Here is a 27,572-nt window from a genome sequence, read left to right as displayed (position 1 = left end):
CAAACCGCAAAATTAGTGTCAAGCTTGGAATTTTAGACTTTGCTTTCATTTCAGTATTGTATCTCAAGTCATTTAGATATGTATCCCTAACCAGCTCCATTACTGTGCCCCATTTTTAACTAAATGCTTACTTGCTGTATACTCAAACAAACCATTCCCATCGATGGTCACTATATTTTACTACACAGATATGTTATTCAGCCATTACTTTTCTACATCAAGAACATTTGCTTTAAAACCAAGGGAAAACCTTGCCCACTGTTGGAGACACAAGACGGAATTACCACAGGGAGAAGCTTGTCCCACTCTCAGCGGTGACACGTGCCTCCCATTTGAGCCATTATTAACTCAAGTGCAGTCAGGTTTCAGATAACCCTCCTTTTATTGAATTCTGAGTCAGTTTTGCGAAAATAAAGCAGCCTGTAATATCACCCCAAACTAGGAATGATTCACAAAAGTATTAGGCAGGTGCAAAATACCATTCATCAGAAAGTACATTCAATTAAAATTAAGTTAGTTTAAATGCAGCAACAATAAATTGCATTAACAGCAGCACTTTAAATTCTTGCCTTTGAGAATAAAAGGCAGTACCATTGATAGGGGGAAAAAATCAACTAAAGAAACAAATTTATGGGAAAGCAGAAAGAAAATTGTCCTCTAAAGTATGAGCCTGACCACTGACTCTGCCAGTAGGAGATTTCCTCATTAGCTTGGGTTAATCTGCACTCAAGCCTACATCGTCCATATAAAGAAATGTGTTAGGATAAGGAGGCAGGAAGTCTTCTACATCTACCAACGGTCAAATATGACTATAATGTGTCTATTTCACTTTTCTTCCTGCACTCTTCAATGTCACTCAACTCAGAATGGGCTCCTTCAGAGGTGGCAGGAGCCTGAAAGAGGAAATCTGAAATAATGGGAAAGGGTACAGAAGAAATGCATTGCTGAAGAACTACTGGCTACAGTGACCAAAGGATCCCAACCTTCTGCTGATAACTCGCAAAGATTATAACCGTTCCACTGAACACAAATTGTTGGAGACTAACTCTTTCCCCCCATGCAGGAAAATGAGGGACTCTAGCTCCCACACAGCAGAAACAAAGAATCCGACTTGCAAACATGAAAAAACAAGCAATTAAACATTATTCTTAATGACTCATGTGAAATTCGGGACAGCAAAGTGCAGTAGTGAACCAATGTATCAGATTCTGGCCTTACTTGCCACGAAGGACCAAGGATTGTCCAACTCTAAACTGCTCAGGAAATGTTAGGAAATCCTCAAGTCATAAGGTTGTTGTTGTTGGCATACGGGAGAAAAAGCAGCAGCTCCACGTACAAAAATTGTGGGAGTTGAAAGACATTCCACAGAGTATATTCCCCAAAACATCCATTTGGTTTCTTGGGATGAAGAGAAGGGGCAAGGGGCAAGCCATAAGCCAACAAAACCTGCTTTGCCCTTGTTGGTATTCCAAATCACTATTTAGAGAGGCATCACTGACACCCTGGAATCTTGGAAAGCATCATGGATTTAGGAGTTGCTCTACCAGCTGCTCAAATTTGTCCCAGTGCTGGTAAATGTAGAGCTGAGTGTCCCACAGCAGGTTCACCAGGATCGCATCGCTCACCTCATCCAGCATTATGTCCGCTGCCAAAGGGGGGTTGAACCTGCGGATGCCATCAAAGTGTTAGGAAATGGGAATGCACATGCACATGCACAGCAACTGGACATGAGAAAGTAGGCCAAAAATGGCCTCCAAAAGGAGAGAGACAGATAAGAAGCACAGAGAAAACCAAACAAGTGTGACCATGGTGATGCAGTGGAGGAGATAGGGAAGACTCAATTCCAGGTGCCCAAAGCACAGGTGACCACTTTACTCCTTGCTCCACCTCTGCATTTGGCTTGATGCTTTATGCTTCCCAGCCTCTACTTTCAGGCACCACCAAAAGAACCGGCCAGGAAGAGACACTGCAACATCTGACTTGACATGCCCAGCCTGACTTAGCATTTTTTCAAGCAACAGGAGAGGTCAATGGGCTTTCAGCATCCACAATACGGACTGGGCTGCTAGCTCACTCAAGCCCCACCTACTCCAACCCTGTAATGCCTGGTCTCACAGATTTGTTTCCTCCTACCATTTGTCTTCAGGCTAACTTTTGACTCCTCCTTCATGCTAAAGCCTAGACACTGGATAATCCTGTCATGTTCTCTCAGTTTAAGCTGACTCATGTAAGTGCCATGAGTATAAGACTTAGCAAAGATTTTAAAACAGACAAATGGTTTAGAAATCAGTAATACCTTTTATAGCAGATAAAATTGTTATGTGTTTTGTATTGTTTTGTTGCATGGATTTTAATGATGTCAGCCACGCAGAAAGCCTATGGCTAGTGGGGTTGCATATGAATCAAATAAAGGCAGAGACTACAATACATTTTATTTATTTAACTAGTGGCTAACATTCCTGGTTTAAGTAAGGCAGAGATGCATGCTTGGAGAACCAGATATTCAAGGCTTCAAATCCTTCCCCTTGCAATTACACATTATATTATGCTAAATAAGTTATATACCTGAAATAAGGAGCCTCAATCATCTCACACCAGGCCCTTGCACGGTCAACACAGGGGCCATCTGGATCAGTGCACTGTAAAGAAACATCAGTCGCATGAAGCAAGTTCTCAGTACTACAAGCCTTAAGGCTCATAAACAGGTTTTGCATATACATGGCTTGGAACAGGGAAGTTCTTTCAAAGTAGTAACACTTCTGCTAACTCATTAGCTCTGAAACATAAAACAATGACCAGTCTGATGGTAAGGACTATAACTGGTTGCTTGAAAGCATACATTTTGTTAACAAGAAATGTTTGCAGGCCTAAAATGGTCCTATGCATTAATATTTCTAAAAAGTGCCAGGTGGTAGGCATATAACAGCAGAAAGAATAGAAAGGACATTGCCCTATATTAAAAGAGGTTGTTGGAAATGCTTCCTGCACACATGGTAAACTTGTAAAAAGTAAAAGAAATTTTAAAAATCAGAAAATTCTAAGGAAAATTTATAGGCCATTTTAACAAAATGAACAAATTGACTATACCTAGAAACCTTATGGACATATTGCCTGGGTGGCTTAATGGTGTTGTAGGAAAAGAACACCTGGAATTGATAGGAAATGTTTAATAGCTACTAGTCACAGCTGTTAAATGGAGATTGGCCAAAAGAATTAATAAAATACAGTACATTGTCCTCAATGGTTAAATTAACAGAACCGGCTCACTAGTGTGAGGATAGATGGCAGCAACAAAATTTTAACACCCGATTTTACAGTGTCCCTCCTTAAACCAGAGGTGGGGTCTCATTCTTACCAATTCTTTGGGTTATCTTTAAGTTTGCTGGCCAGGCCATCTCAGGGGAAGGGTATGCTGGAACATGTAACTCTCTTGGCATCTCTCTGTACCACCTTAGGGAGATCCACTTCTCACTCTGAGGACCCTGACACTAGGTCATTTGATGGGAAACCCGCTTTGTTAATATAGGGCTAGCTCTCAGCAACAATCCCTTTATCTACAAAAAGGAAAAGCATCAACTAATAGTAAGAGCTCCATATCGCCAACCCATCCTTTCTCCATCCAATACTTACGCAGTCTACCACCAACTTGCCCAGTTCTTTAGCTCCATAAACTGTCTTGGCCAGTTCCCAAGGGTTAGAGGGGCGAAAGACATCCACTGAGCTCACAGGAACCTGTGGAGCCTTGCCAGTCCCGAGAGAGACCACAACTCCCAACCTCTTCACTTTGTGGCCCTGTCCCTGGAAAGCCAAAAAAACAGACACCTGTTAATATGGCTGAACCTATTCTTCATACCTTGCAGGAAGAAAAATGAGCTTAAACTTATTACGACTAGGAACACAGGAAACTGCCTTATACTGCATCAGACCCTTGGTCCATCTAGTGCGGGACTGACATTGCCTAGAATCAGCTCTCCAGGGTTCCAGGTAGGACTCTTTCCCAACCAAACCTGAGATGCTAGAGAGTAACACTGGGACCTTCTGCAAGCAAAGCATGTGCTCTACCACTGAGCCGCAGCCCCTGCTCTGTTCCCAGGCTATCATAATCCATGGAGAAGACAAACTGGGTAAACCACTAACGCCCTTCCAACCTCTCAGTTTGTGCTTGAATCCTACACTGTACTCATGAACTGGATTTTTTGTGTACTAATTGGACAGTATCTTCCTAGACGTCAGAAAAGGCACACAGACTATAGTGTGCACAGTGCCTTGAACAGAAGGTAACTGTTAAGAACCAATTTACATGTCAACAAAAACGACACAGTCCTGTAGTACCTTGAAGCCTAAGCCATTTGTTGTGACCTGAGTTGCACAGGTTAGACTAGCCTTCCCCAGTCTAGCGTGTTGGATTGCAACTGAGGATCCATTCTAGGACTTACACTCCAAGACGTGTGGAGAGAACCAGGTCAAGAAAGGCTGGGCTGAAATATATTTTGCTATGCAGTAATAATGTCTGCTAGTTTCTACAGTGCTATTTATTTGCTTACTAAAAAGCAAGCTTCACTGAATTTTGTGGGACACACTTCTGAGTAAACCTCCTCAATCTATTATTACATGTGGTGGCAGTTGCTCATACACCAGCTGTGCCTTCGGACATCCATACTTCAGTTACTTCCAGACCTGATTATTGCAAAGCAGTCTATGTCCAGCTGCTTTTGAAAACAGACCACAAATTGCAGTTGGCCTAAATTGCAGTAGCCAGACCTTTGTCTTGTACACAAACATCAGCACATATGACAACTTCACTGGCATTTTGTCTCTAGTTCAAATTCAAAATTAGGACCAGGGCCTAAAAACTATGAACCAGTCAGGAATTATCACTAATATCAGAGGCCTTGCTGTAGGGCCATCTTGAAAGGTTCAGCAAGTGAACAAGCACACAGGGCAGGGTCTTTGCTGCAGTGCTGCTGTGATTCTGGAATGCTCTTCAGTTAAATGTGTTAGGCTCCCTCCTTGTGTCTCTTTCGCCAGAAACTGAACATTTATCGTGCAAGGGTTGTAAGACACAGTTTTATGGCCATGTTGACACTTTTTATCCTTCTCACCGTTAGATCTATTTTTGCTTGTTTTAAAACAAAAAACATAACACTTAAGAGTAGGAAGTATGAAAGACGTCTCACATTAAGACTGGCAGCAATAAAACTTGGAATTGCACATTAAAAGTATTGGTCGTGTTATGTTATTATGCACTGGTTGTCATATTTGTACTTTTTACTGATTGCATGCAATAAATGCATGATTATGTTATACACTATTCTGGATACTTTTAGCAGAAAAGCAGGATAAGAACAACATCCTCCTTTGTCTACAGAACTGGGCGTCACACCCAACAACTGCAAAATGATAAGAACTACAGTTGGAGTGCCACTTTAACAAAGAAGTCCACAAGGTGTGCCCATACATTCTGGATTAAGGACTTATTGTAGTCATTGATCTCTGTCAGTGCATCCAAGGTGGGGTTGTTGGCCAGTAGCCCTCCATCCAGAAACCGTCCAATAGGCCGAAAATATGTCGGAGCAGCTCCACTGGAGCGGGCAGCCTGCCACACCAGCTGATCTGTGGGGAGGGGAAAAAAAGGTCATGTCTTAGTCAGCATCTCCAGCGAAGCAGATCTAGCCATATATTAGCATAAGTCCTCTATTGCCCCTTAAGCATGCATATATAAAGTAGATCAGTAAGTTTACCCTCAAGCTTGCTACTACAAACTGAAGATGACTTTTCAGAAATGAGGGGAAAAACTGCCCAAAAGCCAGGAATGCACCACACAGTTGGAGGAAAAAGGTGCATGGTCATTTGTTGTATTAAAGCTAGTGCAACATTGTACAGTATTGGACTGGGTGTCAGAAGATCCAGATTTTGGGTCTCCACCTGACCAAGAAGCATATTGGGAATGTGGACCAGTCATTGATGCTCGGCCTGACCTTTCACATAGGGGTTTTGTAAGGACAAAATGAGAGGAGAAGAACTATTAAGCAACCCTGTGTTCCTTACAGGACAAGAGTCAGGATATAACTATAAGGAATAAAAATAAATAATATGGGAAGCTCTGGAGGGCCATATTTGGCCTCAGGGTTCAAGGTTCTGCACCTCTGAGATACACTGATGAGTGAATACAACCTCACAAACAAAATGGGCAAGTGGCTCTTTTTCACATTGCCACAACACAGTGGGAAAGAACTCTTTATGTAAATAGCACCATGAAAACCTTTGAAGACAAGGAATATCTTGGATGGAACACACAACTTTATTTTTGTTAGTACCAAGTAACACGGGCCACTACTAAAATTTCAGGTCTTATGGCAGTTCCATGTGTTTCCTAGACAGAAATCATCTTCATGTAGTGGGAAAATATGTACACTATTATATACACAATCTGATTTGTGAAAATTATATTTACATTCATTTGATCAGAATTTAACTCTTTTGTGAAAATAAGTGCAATCTACAGTCAATGCTCATACATTCCAGTCCTATTCACAGGGTAAGGTAGGAAGGAAAACCCAAAATGTATTTAAAATGTAATTAGAAACATGCACCTTTGTTAAAAAAAAATAGACTCAAACACACTTTAATCAACAGAAAAAGACTGTGTACTTTTCAAACTACACCTAAGTATGTACCCAAATACTACAGGACTTTCATGTGCAAAGGGAAAAAAATACAACTGATACAGACATGAGTTGGATGAGGTTTCAAGATGGAATGAGGACAATCCCAATAAATTTGGATTTTGCTGATTTCCACATCTCTTATTAGCACAAGCCTTTATATATTGGTGTAGGCACACAAGAAAGTGATGTGCCCCACCTTGTGATCCAGAAGTGGCATATACTACTTCTGACACATTCAGAACTCATTTATGCTCAGTACAGCTTGTGCCACGTTTACAATGGCAAACTGGGGAAGCGAGAGGAAATATCCCCTTCACTACGGGCTTCCTTCATTTGAGCAACTGAAGTACTTGGAATGCTGTGTGAGTGAACATTTACCCTCTGGCTTGGTCAGTGCTTGGAATGTGCTTGTTGACTTGAAATGGGACCTGCATCTCCCTTCTGGTGGAGTATAATTCCGGAAGAGGTGGAGCTCAGCAGGATGCCGGTCACATAGAGTTGCCGTCAACATGACCCTGTAAGAAATCCAGATGAACAAGATTTCACATTGACTGGCCCATAGCCCAATGGCAATGCGCACACTTTGCCTGCAGAAGATGTCAGGGGCAATCCTTGCCCATGCCACCTGAAGGAAGCCAGGTAGTAACTGCTGAGAAAGCTGTTTACAGGAGACTCTGGTCCGAGTGCTACTCAGACAATATTTTAGATGGATGCTTCTCCTGCAAGAGTTGAAAGAATAGTGCATAAGGAAAAAACCTTCCATCATCCACAGCAGCACCTGAGGCAGTCCATCAGAATGGGGTGTTACCTAATGCCTGCAGAACTGAGTTCAATGCCTTCTGTTCCTACGCCACAGGCATGAAATTTAGGTTTTGGATCACAGGAAAATAGGAGTTGCATACTAACTCAAACCATGTGGTACAACTAGTCCAAGCAATGCCCACGCTGACTGGCAACAGCTCTTTGTGATTTCAGGCAGAAGTGCTTCCACCTCTACTTGGGATGTTTTGTATGCAAAGCATGTGCTCCACCCCAGGGCTACAAACCCTCCCTTGCTGGGACACACTGTCTACTAGCCCTTAGGCGTGGCTGGATCTCTTTTGGGATAGAGTATCAATTAGCCTTCAAGCACTTTTGTTCAGATCCTATATGAGATACATATACTTTATAAGAGAAGTATACATACATATTGGAGTATTGTAATTTGTCAGTTGTGTGCTTTAAGCACATCTGGTTATTTATATCCCACTTTCTTTCCATGGATCTCAGGGGGACGTGCATAGCATTCCCTGGTAGCCTCCCACGGGGCACTGACAAGATCCCGAACCTGCTTCAGTTCAATAAAGCTACTGTGCTACAAACTTTCAGGCCATCCCTTAGTCTGGTATTCCTAGAGATATTCATCATCTCTCCCTTCCAGCTACTATCACTCAAGCAAAACTAAATCGCCTTGCCATGAAAAATCCTAAAAGGCAGGGACAGAAGACCAGGAAGAAATTGTGCAATTACTCAGCCAGTGCACTCTCATTTTGGCTTACTTGGGTTTCTTGATATCTGTCATCTTGGTATGTTCTCCAAACTCCTTCTTCAAGAAATCCTCAAGGGGCTCTGACTCATAAGGACGTGACCCCCGAAAGACCTCATCCTTCATGCGGAAATACAAACAGCGCATGTAGTCCATGGGCTTTCCTGAAATGCAGGCAGAACATTAGCTGAATCCAGGAGGGGAGCGCTGGATCCCAGAGAAGGCTGCTTCCTCCTCAGCCCCCAATAATGCTCAAAGGGCATTTGAGGATCTAAAACCATGCAGCAAGTGCCACTGTGACCTACATCCTGTGGCTGGCTGATCAGAAAAGTGAAAGTGAGTATAAGGGATGACTCAAGACTATTGGGAGCAGGGGAGCATAAGAAGCAGAAATGCAACAGATATCCCTGAAAGCATGAGACGTTCTGGAAGAAAACATGAGCAGAGGTCACATAGCTTAGTATACAGAGCATGCCTTGGATGTGAAAAGTCTCAGGCCCCATCCCAGCCATTTCTTGTTGAGTAGCAAGGCTAGAAAAGACCCACTGGCTACCTTGGAGAGCTGCTACCAGCCAGAACAGAAAGTATTGGGCTAACTCACAGTGTCAAGCCTTTTTCTGCATGTTCAATTTCAAAGTAGTTCTTGGGGGCCACAGTCCAGCAGTAGAGGGGGCTGAAGGCAAAATGAAGCAAGTTCAAAGGAAAAGGGCTACAATACCAACATATTTTGCCCTAATGCTTTTATGGCCAAACATTTAAGCCTTAGGAAAGGCACTTCAACCTTTTAGAATGGGGAAAAGGCTGCACAAATCTGGGGAGAATTCCAAATGTTTGCCAGTCTCTGGGTTCAAAGGACTATCTCTTTGATTTGAGATGGCAGCTTCATAGAAAGGAAAGTGGCCGGGGACTGTATGTGCTCAATGGATGAGCAGATGAGTCCACAATCTGTACCTGGTGGCTAGAGAAGCTGCGTTGGGGAGAACAAGACAGAACACATCAAGTAGGTCCAGCTAACATAACTGTGGATTATGTTATTTGAGTGTGGGTTAAGGGCTGAGTATGGGTTCAGTGAGGGTCAGTTTTCAAGCACCGGTTATTGTGTTGTCAGAATCCAGTCACAACAAGCCATGGATCGTTAACCATAAACAACCCACAGTTTACAGCTGAACAACAGACCTTGGTTTCTCTTCAGGGGCTGTTAGTAAGTATAACAACACAGTAACTGCTGTTCCAACAACAATTGTGCTGTCTGAAGCCAATCTATATAAGTGTAACACTCCATTCTACCACAAGATGGCATGAAAGCTTTACACAAAATTGCAAGTTTTGCCCAAGAAATCCTCAGCTCTTATTTTTTTAAAAGTAGTTTATGAGCTCTCAACCAAAGGAAAACCACTGAAAATGTGTAAACATCACCTACTAAAAACTCAGCATACCTCTAGACCCTCATTTCCTGGAAACAGCTAACTCCTGACATCTGGAATTATCCAGACTTCTGACTAGCTAAAAACACACCTGGAGGGTATAAAGTTGAGGAGAGTTGCATTAAGCAAGGGCCATTTCTCCCAGAGCTGGAAAGAAGAATATTTATGGCCAAACACAAGCCTAAAGGGAAATTCCAATTCTTCTACTGTCTCTCTCAATCCAACAAACATTGCTCCTCCAGACTGGGACACATCCCCTTCCACACAAAAGACCTGGCTGCTCCAGTCACTCCTTACCATGCACGATGCACATTGCAAGGATTCCCCCAGTGCTGGTTCCTGCTATCCAGTCAAAGAGCTCCCTGATGGGGCGCCCTGCAGCTTTTTCAATTGCAATGAGAAACTGAATGAGTACCAAGCCCCGGACACCCCCTCCGTCCAGGCTGAGGAGGCGGTCTTGGCTAGAGAAAGGCAAACAAAAAGAGAGAGAAGAGAAGGAAAGGTATTTAAGGCCCTGCATCAGCCATTCAAGTCACTCTCCCCAAATACAGGTGCATCCTGGAGATACATAAATGTCAAATGCACTGAATAATTCAGGTGAGAATATACATGGGAAAAACCCTTAAGAATGTGCTTGAGATGCAGGGGGAGGAAGAGGAGCTTTCCCCTCTGGAATTCAGTGCATCCACCCCATGAAACAGTTGTTGCTACATCAACAAGAGGAGCCCAGACTAGATGAACTGATCTCACTGGCTGTGCTCACTTACGTTCTGTTCACATCAGTGGCAGAGTCCACCATATCGGTTCTTTTCATCAAGGTACTCAGCGCTGTAGAGATATGGACTATGTCATGGAATTCTACAGAGGGGCACAGGGGAAAATAAAGAAATCAAATGTTTAGTTTGTAGAAAGAGGAGAAAACAGGAATGACAGATCAACAGCAAGATCAAGAGAGGGCAAGGCTCTTGTGGCTTTCACTGTTGCATAGAAGAACACAATGCAGCAGGCCCACCTTTCTAATGCTGGCACAACTTGTGACAGGGAGAAGCTCAGCCTGTCAGAAATGGCTCTTTGTGCACAGCTATCAAAGGCCCCAGCAGCCCTGTCTGCTGCCCCCAGGCACTTACAAATCTGTATTCTAGAAAATAACAGCAAACAAAACAAAACAAACAACATGAAGGAGAAGTGGAAGGAAAGTGAGTGACGGAAGGCAGAAAGCCAAGGAACTTAAGTGAGAACTTGAAGATTGTTCCATTAGGGTTGCAGCTTCCCAGCACATTCCTATGGCATAAAAGAACCATGTGTAATATCAGAACATGATGCTGATACTGAAGACGATGTATGTTAATTCTTACAGGTAAATTCCTTCCCTTGTTGGAAACCCTACCATACAAAGTGGTCCTAGGAGTGAGGGGGGGGAGAAGAGAGGGTGGGGAGAGAAGAAGGCACAGCGCTAGGTAGTATGTTACCTAGGTTTTGATTAGTGTTCCACGGTGATGGCAGTCTTTCTGGAAATGTAGAAGTAGATGGTGGTGGTGATGTGGCTGTGCCAGGTGGGTGGAAGCGATCAGTCCCTACAGTTTTCAGCAGATTTAAGAGCACTTTTCGGTTGGCACCTTACATGGTGATGGGGTTTCATGCATTGGAAAGAAAACCATTAAAACAAAGCAGGTGGTCACTATGGTAAGCTGAGTCAGCCCAGTCCCGTACACAGAGCTGGAGTCTGCATTCACAATATGTTGGGGAGGAGGTGCTCACCCATAATGGGGCAATGGAGGGCAGTTCGGCAACCCACTGAGGTTGTGCTGGGAGCCTGCATCTCAGACCTCAGGCCCATAGTTGGCACCTTGTCTACGTCTTTAAGACTCCATCTCTCAGCAGCTTTCACAGGGCAGAGCAAACTACCCTCGCACTTGGCCTCAGCAATCAAAAGATTCATTCCATGCTGCCGGCAGAGTTCAAGCGAGTAGGCCAAGGACTGCTTTCCACTCGGTCTCTGCCACATACGCCCCTTTTCTTATCCAGGGGCTTGCTCTCACCTTTGCTTGTCCTGGCTGCCAGCAACCCTGATGTCTCCCCTAAGTCATTGGGGATTTCCACATCTCCTCCAAACACAATAAGCGCCTTGATCATTTCCAGGTGGTCAATCTATTAGGAAGAAATGAGTGTGGCAAGAAAAGCGGTGTTACCAGAGCTCCCTCCACCCACAGATTACTGCGCTGAACCATCATCTGCCCCCAATCCAACAGCTACACCAACACTTGCCCATCTATTCATTAGACTCAAATAGCCAGGGAGGTGGGGTTTTAGCCTCTTTGTATGGGATGACAGATATCGCTAATAAGTGGGAGGTGGGGAAACAAATGAACTTTTAAAAGAATATTCTAGATAAAAAATAAATTAGGGCACCAAATGTCTTCATTCTAGCAGGAACAGTGATTGTTGTATCAAAATAATGCCAAGAAGAGTTTCCTCGAGAGTCTCTATATTCTAGGAAGAAAACGCCCATTTCATTTCCCCTGTTCCCTCAGGCCTGGGAAAGCATTAACCTGGAGAAGCCCACCTTCATGGCAAGGTGCAGTGGCGTGTTGCCATCCTTCCTTTTGGTATTGGGCATCGCTCCGTGTGTCAGCAACACCATTGCGCAGTCAAAGCGCCCACGCTGCACTGCAATGTGCAAGGCTGACTCTCCGGTTGTGCTGAGGGCATTCACTTCACAGCCATAATCAATCAGTAGCCGGGTCATCTACATGCACAAAAGGAGAGAGGACAAGGTGGGACCGGGCCATGTGAAATGCTGTGGTTTGGCTCTTCAGTACTCCTTCAAGTTGGGATACGTGAAAGTAGAACTACTTCATGGCAAGGCAAAGTTCATAAGCAACAACACATCCAGAATTTTGGAGTTTTTAAATCTAGGCTTAAAGTTGAGGGAGAAAATTTAGGCTTCAAAAATTCAGGATGCTCTATGTTAACCATTCAGTTCTAACCTGTCCACCAGTTAAGATGTAGAGAACAATACATGAGGACTGTACAGCATTTTCCACTCCATCCACTGCCGAATAAGATACAAATTTGGTTGACCCACATAGCATGAACAGTTGCACTCAATTCCTAGTAAGTCTCTCAAAGACATAGTAAATAGCATTTTCCTGTAGCACTGTCCCTTCTGCCAGGAATTCTCCACTTCACACTTGCATTTCATAGAGTTACTTTGTGAGAACCAACAGAAGGGCCGATACATTCTTAAAAGATCGTTGTTCTTGTTGTTGTTTTGAAAGGCTCAATCTTTCTAAGGGTTGATCTTGTGTCTCGAGCAGCTGAATTAGTAATGCAAAAACACACACCTTGGAGTGTACCATCTACCCTCAATTCCTTCATATCTTCCAACACGATATAGCAGTAACAGAAACCCCAAAAAGGATTTCGTAACCTACTTACCCCTACTAACAATGTAGTGTATTTTTAAACTTGGATTTTGCCTGTTCTGAAAACCCACCCTGATTCAAGATGCTCATGCACACAGAAATTATAAGAAAAATAAGAGCACACACAAAGTATCCTTTTTGTTCCATTTAACCAAGACTTCAGAAATATGGAAGAAGCCAGTCATTCTAGCTGGAAGTAGCATAGGAAAGGCAGAAACTTAAAATAATTTTTAAAATTGCAAGGGACACAATAGCTCCATTTTGGATTTAATGGAAAACCTGGGAACCTGTCTTCTTACATGTATTGGTGCATGCTGACCAGTTGCTCCCACTTAGTCTTCCTGCAATGGGAACCTGCCAACTCAGGGGTTCAAAACATTTGGGGGTGGAATGGTCTCTCCCTGGCCCTCTGCAGGCCAGATTGCATCAGCAGATGACATACACGTCACCTTTCCCCAAGTGTCTCTCAGCACAGAGAAGGGGACTTGATCCACATTGGAAAGAACACCTGCTCCTCTCAGTGCCAACCAAGTCCCTCGCTTCAAGCGATACATACTGTGCAGGAGCACAGCCTGGGTTCCTCTCAGGTCAGCTGAGCCTCTCACTGCCTGCATCCCTGCTGCTATTTCTGATCCAAGAGCAGAAACAGCAGCAGGAATTCCCCTTGCAATGGTGCAGTAGGGAATCCCCACTGTTACATCCACATCAAGATTAGAGATTAACAGTGAAGATTACTCAAGTGGATAAACTTTGCGGGCCAGACCCTTTCCACAATGGAACACAAAGAGGCTCTGTGGGCTTACTGGCATTCAGTTCCCCTCAGGTGAACAAGCCCCAGACTTCTCATATGCAAACTGGGAACTATCGTTTGGGTTCCCCCACCCTGCAAGCCAGAGTCCATGATTTGTTTAGCTACTCCTGCTTTCAGAAGGAACCAAGTGGAAGCAACTGAACAGCACACAATAGCACGCTCCCAGCTCATCATCACTTTGGGATCAGACCACCACCTTGTACTGCCATAGTTACAGCAACACTTGAAGACAGGAGTGGGCAGGTGCAGCTCTTACAAATCTGACCTCAGACCAATCTATGCTAGCTTTTTTCCACCTTTGTAACACCTGGCTTACAATGAACCTCCCAAACCTGTGTTTACTCTATTTCTACCCTTTTATCCTTGAGCACTTCGGAGTATTTTTATGTCACCCGATTTCCATGAGATAAACATTTTTATGTGCGCTGACCTCACAGTCATATAAGCTGCCTTTGTGGAAATGGCTTCAGCCTGCAGAACCTTATGCAGCCTGCATAAATAAAAGGGCTGGAGATAGGAGGTTGCCGGGGTGGGAAAAGATTTCCACCTAAAGGCATCCCCAAGAAATCAAGACTCCCAGGGAGACATACTGAGAGGACAAATAAAAGTCCCATGTGTCCAGGTGGCATTCCACTGACTTACCTCAGCATTCCTGGCCCAGTGGAGGGGTGTGGCACCATACCGTGGGTCCACCAATAGAATCTGGCTGATGTCTTTATCAAGAAGAACAGCTGCGCACCTAGAAGGAAAAGAACAAACAGGAAATAAAGAGATGTAACAAGCATCTTCCAGTTTACTCCATGGACCTTTGCACCTTCAGTGAAGTATGGGCTGATTTCAAGGCTCTGGTAACTGACACACCTCAGCAGAAGACATCAGGAGAATCACAGCCACGAAACAGCAAGTGCACAAGATGGGGGAGAACTCCTAGGACAACAGGCTAGACTACAGGCTAGCTGACTCTGCCATGCAATCCAACAGCCCTATAATACTGGACTGCTGTATTATTTTATTCTATTTCTATGCTGCCCATAACCTGAAGATTCTCTGGGCAGCTTATAAAACTAGAACACAAAAACATACATAAATTACACTAAAACAAGTAAAATCAGGTAAGATAAAATAGAATACCTCAAAATATACTCACACACACCAGCATCACAGCCAACAAACTGACTAAAATTAAGATAAAAATCCATAACATATAGAAGTATTAAATAAAATTTAAACTAAACATAGGAATCAGACTTATACTGTGTTAGATTATTGAACTGTATTGACCAATCTGACAGCAACTCTCCAGGGATCCAGCAGGTGATTTTCCAGACTACCTGGTGATGATAAGGATTGAACCTGGGACCTTTTGCATGCAGAAAACAGGTCCTGCAACTTCCTTATTTGCTGGTTTCACTGTATTGTTTTCTTTATGCTGGCCCCAAAGCCAACTCCTCTTACTGCCCTGCTGTACCTTCAAGGACTATTACTTTGGCATTGGAACATGCCTGCTTGACCTGCTGACTTTGCCGGCCCACCCCTTCTGCCACAGTTTTCAGAGGCTCTCCATCACCACAAACAGCCTTGCTCAAGCTCTTGACAAAGAAAATATATTTAAATATATATCTCATAGAAGCAGCTTCCTAGGCAGGAATTTGCACGTAAAAATTCCCCATGGAAAAGGCTGGTCATAAAATGGGGTCTTCAGCTTACATCTTCTTCCCTATCCAGATAATTTTGCAACAGCATTTGAATAAAATATGGCATTGCCTGGTCTATAAATGAGAAGGCACTCACCCAAAATTCTCTGTTCTTCAGTCACATTCAAAAGCACAACAACAGGTTCAGAACTGAACATGCAGAAAATAATTCCTAGCACTTTATTTATTCAATAAAGATCTCAGGGCAACATAACACAACAAAAAACACAGCATAACCAATATGAAAATACAGGAGAACCATTATTTAAACATTTTAAAACAAAACATTTTGAAAGAAGGTTATGCGCACATTCAAATTTTCTACCACAGTGAGCAGAGTCAATCACGAAGCACTACATCAAACCGGCTTTCACAATATATATGTAACAGCAGCAGTTTTAGTGCCCTTTTCCCAAAGAAGCAAATGCAAACTTACTTTTTCTGACTGTGTTTCATGGCAGTGTGGATGGGGTAGCCCAGCACTCCCAGGTTACCGCACTTGGCATTAACTTTTAAGAGAGAGAGAACCACTTCTTCTTTGCCCAGTTGGCAAGCCAGATGCAAAGCACTCTGTCCTTCATCATTCAGGTGATCTAGAGCAGCAGTTGACCTCTTGCCCAGGAGCTGGAAACATTGAACAAGATCTTTGGGGTTAGCATCTCTAAGATTTGTTAGAGATGCCAGACTTCATACTTCTCCCAGGACGACCAACCCAAACAGCTCCCCAGGATGCTTTCATCCAAGGGAATGCTCTTCAGTGTCAAAGATATCCTAAACCTTTTTGAAATGTGAACGTGCAATGGAGGAAGCATGTGTGGGTTCCTCAAGAACAGGTTGGGACTACTGTTGCTTTTAAATGGTACATATACAATATATGCATACCATATCTCATCTACAATCTAGAGTACATTGGAAATGCCACAGTTCTTGAAGCAGACAATACTTTTATCCCTTCCAGGGTGCATTTTAATTTTTCCCACCACCCCAACAGGTTAATTCTCTGATAGAGCAATTGTGCATGACCGTTGTTTGAGCAAGCAACATTTGATTCAAGCTAGTTTCTTCTTCAAACTGTACTCTCACCCTTATTTAATTCCTTCTTCATATTTTCATGTATGAGCCCCTACTAAAAGTTTTTAATATGCTTGCTCTAACCATCTAAACAAGGATATGAGATCTTCTGAACTCCTTAGGGCTCAGTCCTACAGCCACAGCCCTTGATGTGTGTAACCCTGAATCCAGAGGCTTGCATGCATCCTGTCTCCTGAAGGACGCACAGCAGTGGCAATCCAGGCAGCCATGCTTAACCATCCAGATAAAGCAATCAGTGAGTAGGAGGGAAGGAGGCCAAGATGCTGACAGAAGCCGAAGTCCTTGACCCCAGTCTTCTCCCCACTCCCCTTTTCTCCCCCTCCAACGTGAATCTGAACCTCAGGAAAAACAGTCAATGCTGTGAGGGGGCAGTGTTGGAGCTCAGCCTTCAGAGCATCATGCCAGCAGGACCACAGAGGCTGGGCTTCAAGTAATCCCATGCCCACTCCCAGACAACATTAGGTGGCCATTGGATTGCACTCTTAATTATTAGTTACCATGTCATCTGAATATAATCCAATTTTATTTATTGTCTCTCATCTTCATAATTGTGTATATTACAATCACCTTATTGAAATTGTTAAGGAGTTTAACAAGTTTACTAGTACTAATGGAAATCTTTGGCTGATACATCCTGATAATTTTCAGATGTGTTTGAACTATCTGTTTACAAGTATTCTAGCTTTAAGTGAGTGTCTTTATCAAAATCCTAAATGCTGGCCCAATACAAAATCCACTTAGAGAGGTAACCACCTTGCTACAGCGTACCTGGCCATCTTGCCAACTTTTCAGCACCAGGTTAAGGTAGCCTTATTTTTGGAGGCCTTTATAGACATCTGATTTTCAGGGGTCTCATACAATTAGCCAGACGACTTTTACAATTGGCTGGGCTTTTAAAGCTGTCTTTTAATTGTATTTTCATGTTTGCTATTTTAGATTAATTTTTAACTGTTTTATCTATTCCTTTTATTGTTTATGAATAGACAATTTTGTTGGGCACTGCCCAGAGAGCTTAAGAAATAAAATGAAATAAATTTCTGAAAATCTTTGCCCACTGCAAAATAAACTTGAAGCATCCACAGGGTTAGTAACCGCGCGTGCGTGCGTGTCCGTCCTACAGTGCTCATGAACACGAGGGTTACATACAAGACATTCTCAGACTGTCAAACATACTTGACAGCCTCTTTCCAGCAGTTCCCATGCCCTGTTGTGGGATGTGGGTTGTGGGATGTATACCATTTCATTCTTGCCTTTGCCCGTTCCCTTCTAGCAGAAAATTACACTTGCTGTTCACATTTTCACCTCTATAATTTTCGGGTTGCTTCCTCGGACAGCATAGTGGAAGACTGACTCTCCATTTTTGTCTGTGAGATCTAGACGGGCATGGCACTCCTCCACCAGTTCCCGCAGACACTCGAGGTCTCCTTTCTGACAAGCCAAGTGCAACGGAGTACATTCATTGTCAGAGCTGTTGCTGTTTATGTAGCTGAAACATACATAGTAGAGGGATGTTATGTAAGCAGCTGGACTGGCACAAGCACAAAGCCAGCCAGAATATCATAGCCCAGTCAAAACGTTAGCTTCAAATATCCATGCCATTACTTGATGTTCACTTCTTTTGCTCTTCCCGTGTAGACAACATTTAGTGCCTTACATGCTGAAGAGAATACTGAAAGCCAGAAAAATTACAAAGGTGGACAGGACAAGGTATATGGTAGGGAAATGAAGGCAAAATCCAGCCTTATGAAGGGTACCAGCTTAGAGGCAAAAAGCACACACAGAGAGACCAACAGTTGTGTCCATCATACGGGTGCAGAACCTCAGGCCTGGTGGCCCATACTGGATGTCCTGCCAGGCTAAACCAGACATTTCTGGGTTCCCCAGCTGGCTGGATGCCTGCCCATTCTTCCAATTAAGTATTTGACGATCGCATGACTTTTGCACATTTTACTCTCCCCATCATTTGAAGAGATTGAAAAGACCTTCCTAAAGCTTAGTCACTAGCCCTACAAACTTTAAGCTAAAATATGTTGCTATTTGATCCCATACCTTTTGCCTTTGGTTCACCCACTATTGCAGCCTTTCTGAAATGGAATCAGATGCTTAGGCCAAAAGACATTTGGTGCCTCTGTCAGAGGGCTTAGTTCTTGGGTTAGGGTGAGGAAATGTCCCTGCTCTTTACCCTCCATCTTTCCCTCAAAGAACCTGTCTATGCATGTTTGGGTGCTCGCTCTTTCACGAGCACATCCTTCTGGATGGCCCCAGGCTGGTGAAGACGACACTGGACTGCAAGCAGGAAATCCCAGATTCATATTCCAGTCCACAGCTTAGGGGCCTTTGCTACCACTGTACATCTGACACCAATGAGTGCACCTTGGGGGGTCCTAGTAAAAAACAAAGCAGACCCCACAAGATGGAAATCTGCCCATTCCTGCCCTAAATTCATCTGCAACGTCCAACCATCCCCCATCAGAAGCACTCCCCACCCCTATTAGAATACCTCAAGATGCGATTGTGTCGGAAGCTCTCCAGAAGACCAACCTCTACTGCTATATGAGCCAGAGACCAGCTAGGGTGGCTTCGGAAACAGTCTGTCAGTTGCTGCACAGTCTCCAGAGACAAAGGATCCCGATAGCTCTCATAGAAGGGCCGCAACTGCTTTGAATACAGGTCAAAGTGCTCACTGGCATCTGCTTCATTATCTATCTGGAAAAGCCTGCAAAAAGGAAATATGTTTAAAGGCATCATATCCTGCCTCTCCAAAGCTTGAGGTAACCTGCAAAGATTATAATGGTTTTAATCACAAAACCATTTTAAAATGCTTATTAAACTAAACTAGACAAAGGCAAATCCCACTAACAAAATGGTAAAAAAGGTAATATTCTTAACAGCAGTGAGATTTATATAGAATTAAGTAAACAAAACCCCAGTGGACTAGGGGAGCTTGATATGCTCTCTGAAAAGCAGTGCAAAAGAATTCCAAACTTCACCAGAAGATCATTCCGCAGCCTCAGGATAATTGCAGTAAAAGCTCTTGTTCCTTAGCAAAAGCATTCACAGTTTATACAGCAGGCCCTGACCTACAGAACATGAGCAGGATTCATTTGGGGGAACGTATAGATTGGGTTCAATAACAGGACAAGCTAAAGTATGACTTGAGCATGAATTGCTGCTGAAATGTATGCTGCTGATGAATTGTGGGTCATGTGAACCCAACTGAACTAATAAACAAACCATGGTTTGTTAACCACAAACAACCTATGCAGCATATCCACAGTTTGTTGTTGGCTAGTGAACTGTGGGTTATTTGTGCTTAACATGCTATTGTTATACCACAGTGCAGGTTTCACAAGCAACAATAGCCAACATTCAACAACAACCCATGATTCCACAATTATCCACAATTCAGTCAATACTTAACCCCTATTCTGGCTTCTCATGTTGTATGAACCAGGTCACTAGGTCTTAATCTGCAAAAGCTTTTACAGTTGTGCTTTTAAAATCGGCAAATTGAATTCAGAAGATAATCGTTTGGTTCAGTGTAGTTGACACAGAATGCAATGCACATGAGTGTTACACAAAAGACAAAGTGAGACATTCTGCTCTGCTTGAAATTCGAAGTCATCTTCAAGAGCAGTTCCATAGAGTGCATTGCCAACAGTTGATCCTAAATAAAGGAAATACAACAACAGGGGATAGAGCTGATTCTTTCCAGATACATGGAAAAGGTTCCATGGAGGATGGAAGTCAATGACATCTCCACACTCTATTCTTTCTCTCAAAACGTGCTATTCTTGGAACAAGGAACCTTATTACCATGCTTCTTCAGTACAGTATATTCACTGCTGTATATTCTGGCCTTAAAAACAAATCAATAAAAAGCACAATTATTTTGATGCTGTGCTTTAACTAAGATGTAGTTATTAATCTGGATTTTATGTTCAATCACCTTGAGGGTCCCTTTTGGCAGAAAAATAGGAAATAAAAAGCCCCCCAACATTTATTCTGTGGATTTATGAGCCTGCCAAGAGACCACTAGCATAAAAGCACAGGCTACTAGCTGCATGGCAGTAAAAAACAAAGCAAAGCGAAAAAGAACTAGCTTCTATAGAGAAAGCAAGCCAGACCTCCTCAGAGAGCTCCTTGCCTGCTGAATAACTCTGGAAGAAGCCAGCGCACTCACTCGACTGCATGAACTCCCCGGTCGCCTATGGCCACCAGGCAATGGCTAGCAGATATATTCTCTGCTTGCCTTTCAATCCACCATCAATTTTACCCTCTCTTTCAAGGAAACAATTTTGTACCATAATCCTTTAATGAGGCATTGGGAAATCTATTCTCTCATATTTCTCTCAGCTCTACCGCAAGAATTTAAGAAAAAATACAGAAGCCTCTGCCACTCACCGGAAGGCATTTGTTTGATTCTGAGGGTTAATGAGGAGGCAGTCCCAGGAATGAGCTGAGCTGTTCTCATACAAGACTATTCTGTCTTCCCACTTCACTTGTTTCCGAGATGCATAGTCTGCCAAGGATACCTCCTTCACCCGGTAGGGGTTTGAAAACAAATTGGTGACATTGTTGAATGTGTTCACAAGGCGACCAAAGAACTGCATGTCTCTATGAAATAACCAAATGGGAAGATTTTTGGTGCTGCACAAGGACTGAACACTCTCATTTTGACTATGCCAATGCCATTAACTGAATGCATCTGTTCAGCATAACCACAGCTCTGTTCTCTTCTCCCCAAGTACTACACAAACCTTTGTAAGATATGGCATTGGGAAAGATCTCAAGAACATCAGGCAATCTGGGACATTAGATTGGACCTCTCCACTATGAAATTGTCTTTCAACCAATATTCTGCAGGTTATTTGGATGGATAATCTTGTTCCATTTCTCCTTTAATTCTCCTTGCTTGAGCACCTAAGCAGCCAGGACAATTTGGACCAGAGATGCCATTGTGCCTTCAGGCCTTTTAAAGGAACAGGAGAGTTGTGTGTGCTGGAGATCTTCCTTCCAAGCTACAAACCTAGATTAAATAGTATTCCAGTAAATAGTCACATCAGCAAGAAAGCATCCACTTGGCATCTTTGCAACCATCACATCTATTTCTGCCTAGATTACCACACCTATGAGGCACACACATCTTCTCCCTTCATCTCTATGTTAAACGTCAGTCAAGTAACTCAGACCACATGGGGCAGAATGAAACATTTGCCAGTTATATTCCTTGTATGGCCCATACACTTGGTGCTGCTCTGAATCAGATGGCTAATATGCACAATGCAAAATATTTAGTAGGTAATTTTATCAAAATGTTGGGCCATTGCGCAAGGGTAACTGTGACACTGAAGGCTCCAAGTTGGTTGTGAAAAAGCATACCTTTTGACTTCTTATGGTGAGCTCCACTTAAATTGCCTGTGGCTCAAAAGATGGCAGATTTTCTCCCATTTGTCATGGGAACCATTAGTCTATTTCCTATTGTAAAAAAATATTTGGGATAGTCAGACTGAACAGACTGTCTAGCTTAAAGTAACATGTGAACACAGGTGCTATGCACTCATGAGGAGTACACAGTGGCAAACCACAACCAACTGCACTTTCCTAGCATAGGTTTATTTCACTGTGTGTGCCTAGGCAATTGTGGCACACTATAAACTATACACAGGGTTCACATTATTTTCTTCACTAACTTCTGCTCCATGAGTTAGCCTGGAGCCTAAAAAACCACAATGTGATAAAATAAATATGCTCAACACTTTTAAAACTCAGACTTTCCTTTTTATAGTTTCACTTCCAGATGACAAAAAAGGCAAGTAAAACAGCTTTCACCCACTCAATAATGAATATATGTACATGGGAAAAAGGGAACAGAAAGTCAATTCAATAATAAAGCTTCTAAAAATGGAAAAAAAATAGTCTGAAAAGCGTAGCTGGAATTTTTAGAGTAATTTCTGTTTTATTTCTTCTACCAACCCAACCTTGTTACTTCCCAGGAAAGACTATAATTGCCTCAAGTTGGAATAGGAGTGCAGCAAGACATGGTATTTTCCTGCACTAATATTTCCACTTGCCCTGCTCTTTTCTTCATAGTTATCTAGTGCATGAAGTAACAGGTTGAGCTCCAAAGTGCCCACACTGCTGCCTCCTCAAAACTATTCCTCTCCAACAGGCAGGAAAGGAGACAACATAAATGGGAATCTATTGGTAGAACTCCAGTGGTGCAATCCTATAGCCCCTAGACAGCTTTGAGTGAATCACAGACTATTTTGAAGTTCCAACTCCCATGTCACGGAATCGCTCTGTCATCAGAGCTGAGACTCTGCACTCAGACTGCCCTCCCTCCTCCAGTAGTCAGTGTGGAAAGCACCACATCACATTGTGATGTGGTGCTTGCTTTTCCCAAGTTGCAAAAGCAAACTCAGAGATGCAGTTTAGGGGGAGCTCCAGAAAACAAGGATGGGAGGAGGAGACTGGCACCACCAAGATACAACCTATCCTGACAGCACCTCAACCTCCTTTCCCACCTGCTCTGAAGTATAGTAGCTAACAGACACTAGTTATCTAGTTGCTCTGCAAGGCAAGGCGAGTGCAGAGGCAACCTTTGCCCCCATGCTTCTCATACCCTGCATTAGTTGTCTGCAGTCCCCTGAATTTGGAAAGCTAAGATTGCATTCCAAGTCATTAGCAAAATAATGGCCAAAGATTCCTAACTAATTACCGGGGGTGGGGGGGGGCAATATTTGAGAAAATTCAGGAATGTGTTTGTGTGTGAAAGGACATGTGCACTTACCTAGGCATCACTCATGCTTAGCCTCAGCAAGCACTTTCCTTAATTCATAACTTCTATTTCCCTTGCTCAGTCACTATTTTGCACCTGGCACTTGTAGTCCGGTAAAAGACTTGTAGTCACGATGGACCTGTGGTCCAACTGAATTTCATGTGTTTCTAGCTTCCTATGTTGATGATCTCTAGACTCTAATCAAACACAAAAGCAAATCTTACAGGCCTGTAGCACAAAACAGGCTTACAACACGGCGAACAAACAAGTTCTGCTCACGCGGAGCAAGGTACCCCCGCCTGGTGCCCTCCCGATGTTTTTGGCTTCAACTCCCAGAAACCACTACCAGCATTGCTAATACTCAGGAATGCTGGGAGTTAGTCAAAAATATCTGGAGATCTCTTCCTGCCCCCTCCTCAGTCAGAGAATGCAGCAGAGAGAGGAGCCGCTCGCATCTGGTCATCCTCGCCTTTATGAGACAACCAGGATCCACGATTTAAGAGCGAGGGACGAAGAGTCTCACATACGCATCACCTTGCTCTCTCCTCTACGCGCTTCCCTCCTCCACCTCTTCAATTAGTCACTACTCACCCAGCTACTACTTCCGCCAACAAGGTCCATAGAATCACGTGGCCTCCACTCTACTAATCAAAATCTGTGCGGACGACTCCTCCCTACCGCTTAATCTACCAACTCATCGCTTGGCGAGCCACAGGATCGAGGTGGTAAGACGATATACTTGCGTGCGCTCGCCGATTACGTCTTGACGTTAATGAGGAGGAGCAAAAGAGGCCATCTTTGTGTTGGGCAGAGAGTGGTGCGATTGAGCGTGGCTGCCATCTTTATAGAGGGGAGAAGTCGTAAATGGTTCTTTCGGTTTTGCCCTCCGTCAACTTTTAAAGAGGCAGTTTAACTGAAACGTTGAATACAGGGTCTTTAATATTTTTTTTAAAAAAGGGAAGAGAAGGAGGTAGACGACCACTATTCACCAGGGTCCTTAGAAGGGAATGGGTAATCGTATTCCAGAGCTTCAGACAGTATAAATTAGCTCCTGCCAGATGGGATGGGCTGCAATTCCCAACATCTCCAGCCAAGAGAACTGACTAAGGAATGATAGCAGCTGTCGTCCAACACATTGGGATCAAACAGATTGGGGAAGGCTGATGTTCTAGTATGACGTACAGGGAAAGTATCAGCATCTGTATCATTAATAGCATCCCCTCTCATCAACACCAAAGTTGCCATTTTGCATGCATACGTGTACCTGGGGGTGAGTTCTGTTGAAGTTAGTGGCACATCTCAGAATGTATAGGATTGCAGCATAAATCTTGTTCTGCAAAGGTAGAAATAGCACAGCAATTAGGACATCTGCCGACCCCAAAAGATGAACTGTAATGAGTCAAATTCCTAAGATACAGCCTATGCACATTTACTTGGGATAAAGACACTGAAAAGCCACTGAAGCACAAACTAATAACTAATCCACACACTGAAATCTTGTTAAAGGCTATAACTAAAAGGAGACTTCATAGGCAAAAGCTAGTACACCAGCTGCTGAGGTCAAATAAGTAATGGCTTCATTGTCTGTTTATAAGCTTCCAGGTGCATCTAAACTTGAATCTTTTATGTAAAATCCAGGCTTTTCTTATGGTTAAATCAGATTTGTTTCTGAGTAAATAGATACAAGATTAGGTTAATGATAGCATATTTATTTTTAAAACTGCCTTTTTCTGATCTATTCCTTATTTCTGACCTTGTTTATAGTTGCACATTTCACTATACTACTTTCAGGATCAGAAGCAATTGGTGGCCTTTAAAATAAGAAATTAAGTATTTTAAGACTATGATCTCCTCTCTGCAGTCCTGAGATTGGTACACTAAAATCAATGAATTGAATCAGTGGAGGTGAAACATTTTTACTACTTATATAATTTAGTTGCAAATAATATTAATGAATGTCTATAATATAAATATTAATAAGAACATTGCTGACTACCAGTGCCACTACCTAATTTTCATGGCTTTCAATTACTAAATATCATCAGAGATACAGAAAAACCAGGTTCCAGCTATAAATAGCTTAAACGAAGAGGAAGAGTTGGATTATATTTAAAGTGAGTTCAGGATCAATTAACACAGACCAGTTTCCATTAAATTGTTAATACAATTTAGCTGTTAATACAGTTTAACCATTTGCTTCTACCCCTAATAAGACTGTGGTAAAAAGGGTGAGTTTTTATGCACATTTAGTGGAACATGATTTTGTGTGTCATCATGATTCTAATTAAGTTAGCTCTTAATTAAGATTATAGTCTGCTTTCAGTATACATGGGCTATAAAGAACCAAGATTTTTTAAAATTTCTTCTCTACTTGTCAAATAATCCATTGCTCACTTCCATGCAATCTGAAAGTTTATGTAAGAGTGAAACTAAACTTAAAAAATTACCTGGCCTGATAACAGTGAACAGAACCAGCTGGGCCAGTTTCAAAACATTTTATTTGGCTTGTCCAGAGGTAAGGCAGACCTGGGTTCAAATCTGGAAAATTAGTAATTAACCTGGATAGGTACAATTCCTTTTCCTGCTTACACATACTGGGTGGTGGTTTGATAAGGCTGTGAGATACCAAAGTGGCTTCTTGCTTCAATCCTCTTCCTCTCCTTATAAAATGTTTATCAGAACAGGAAGTCTGGCTATTGGAAGTGATGTTCTGCTGTCTTACTATTCTCAAAAGGCCTGAACATAAAAGGATGTGATAAAATGCCACTTGAGTTCTACAAATATTTTGAGGGGAAAAATACCAGCTTTTAAAAAATGAACAGTACTTTGAAAGAATGCCTTTCTGTGCTGAGGCATGAAACTGTAGAACTAATTCCCCATAACAGTCTTGTAAAATGAGAACATTACTAATTGCTGCTATATTCTGGAATACAAATATAAAACCAATACATAAATATACCTGGTAATTGTAACTAACTAGTGATCCCTTCTATTTACAAATTCGTGCAAGCTAAGCTCAGCCTTTGTCCTTGGGACTCAATTCTATTGGTATCTTGGCAACCTTGAGTACTGTGACACATTTGGCTGCCTTTGATATTATTCCAGCATGAAACAGTAGCCCACTTTCTTGCTGTTGGAGGGCATAGAGGGTGCATTGCACAAGTGCTTCAACACTGTGCAGGTTTCTGAAGGTGTCCTCAGCACAATTCAACATGTTGGGTTAGACCTATGAAAACCCTCACAGCTTGGTTCTAAATAACTCAGAGAAAATCTTTTATGCCATTGTGATGACTGAGATCTGCTCTACTGAGAATGGCTTCTTGATCTTGACAAAGTTGGTCATATACAGAGAACAGAAGGCATCGTCTACTTCAGCCTTCTCCAGTTTGGTGCCCCATGTTGATTTCAGCCAGTGACTAGGAATTCTGGGAATTGGAATCTAAAACAGCTGGAGGGCACCAGGTTAGGGAATGTTGCTCTATTTGAAGGACTGTGGAGCCCAAGTCTGGTTTAAAGATAAGGAAACATCAGGAGGATGACCCAGAAGAGGTGCTGAAATTTCCCATCGGTAATGGCCATCTAGGCAGCTCACCTGTTCATTCTTTCCCACCAAGGTGAGATGTATTGTATTTCTATTTCAATTTATTTTCTCAGTTTGCTTCTATATGTATACCTGCAACATTTCTGCAAAAGCCTGTTCTCCTTTGTCTTTTTTGGTGATTCTTTCCTGTTTTTTGCTGATGCTTAAGTGGCTATCTTAATCTTGATCATCCATGAACCAGCAAAAATAGCCATGCAAAAAACTGTTCTTTGAAGCTGAACCATCATTGTTGTGCTTTCTTTCCTCATTGACTTGTCACAGTATGAACCAGAACTGAAAAGAAAAACTTTTCACAAAATGTTCCACCTTCAGCTGACATTCAACCAGCAGGAATTTGTAGGCACAGCTTTAATTAAACAAATACGTACACTCTGTGTAATTTTGGTTTTAACTTTTGTTCCTCACTTCAAGCCCTTGGAAATGACATTTAATAACAGCTCAGCCCTAAGGGTTTTTACTCAGAAGCAATTAAACACACTGGCTGTAGGGAAAGTATCTTCCTCTCTAATTTTATCCCCCAAGAAGTTTATACCTGTGTGTGGTCAAGAACA

At 42.6% G+C, this 27,572-nt stretch overlaps 1 protein-coding gene across 6 annotated transcripts; it reads right to left on the bottom strand.

Annotated features, from left to right (window-relative positions):
- Nucleotides 1–363: 363 nt before the first annotated feature.
- On the bottom strand, nt 364–24,543 carry PLA2G6 (phospholipase A2 group VI). 6 transcript variants are annotated; one of them, XM_044441198.1, is made up of 18 exons: nt 24,012–24,543; nt 22,022–22,117; nt 21,044–21,256; nt 19,140–19,355; nt 17,942–18,125; nt 15,984–16,171; nt 14,496–14,592; nt 12,181–12,363; nt 11,657–11,765; nt 11,087–11,233; nt 10,385–10,475; nt 9,915–10,078; nt 8,207–8,357; nt 7,047–7,183; nt 5,459–5,613; nt 3,631–3,798; nt 2,566–2,639; nt 364–1,665 (listed from the first exon to the last, which is right to left on the bottom strand). In XM_044441198.1, exons 3-18 carry the CDS (start codon nt 21,250–21,252, stop codon nt 1,521–1,523), a joined length of 2,418 nt encoding a protein of 805 aa, XP_044297133.1. In that variant the 5' UTR covers nt 21,253–21,256; nt 22,022–22,117; nt 24,012–24,543; the 3' UTR covers nt 364–1,520. The 6 variants fall into 6 exon arrangements, with proteins under 6 accessions (XP_044297133.1, XP_044297134.1, XP_044297136.1 ...); XM_044441199.1 differs by lacking the exon at nt 24,012–24,543 and adding an exon at nt 23,433–23,993; XM_044441201.1 differs by lacking the exon at nt 24,012–24,543 and adding an exon at nt 23,955–23,975.
- Between the last annotated feature and the right edge of the window lie 3,029 nt (nt 24,544–27,572).

This window comes from Varanus komodoensis, unplaced genomic scaffold, assembly GCF_004798865.1.
Source record: "Varanus komodoensis strain SLA01 unplaced genomic scaffold, ASM479886v1 scaffold39, whole genome shotgun sequence".
Classification (NCBI taxonomy): domain Eukaryota; kingdom Metazoa; phylum Chordata; class Lepidosauria; order Squamata; family Varanidae; genus Varanus; species Varanus komodoensis.
Note: the sequence above shows the minus strand (reverse complement) of the source record. Positions and strands in the feature narration are given on the sequence as shown.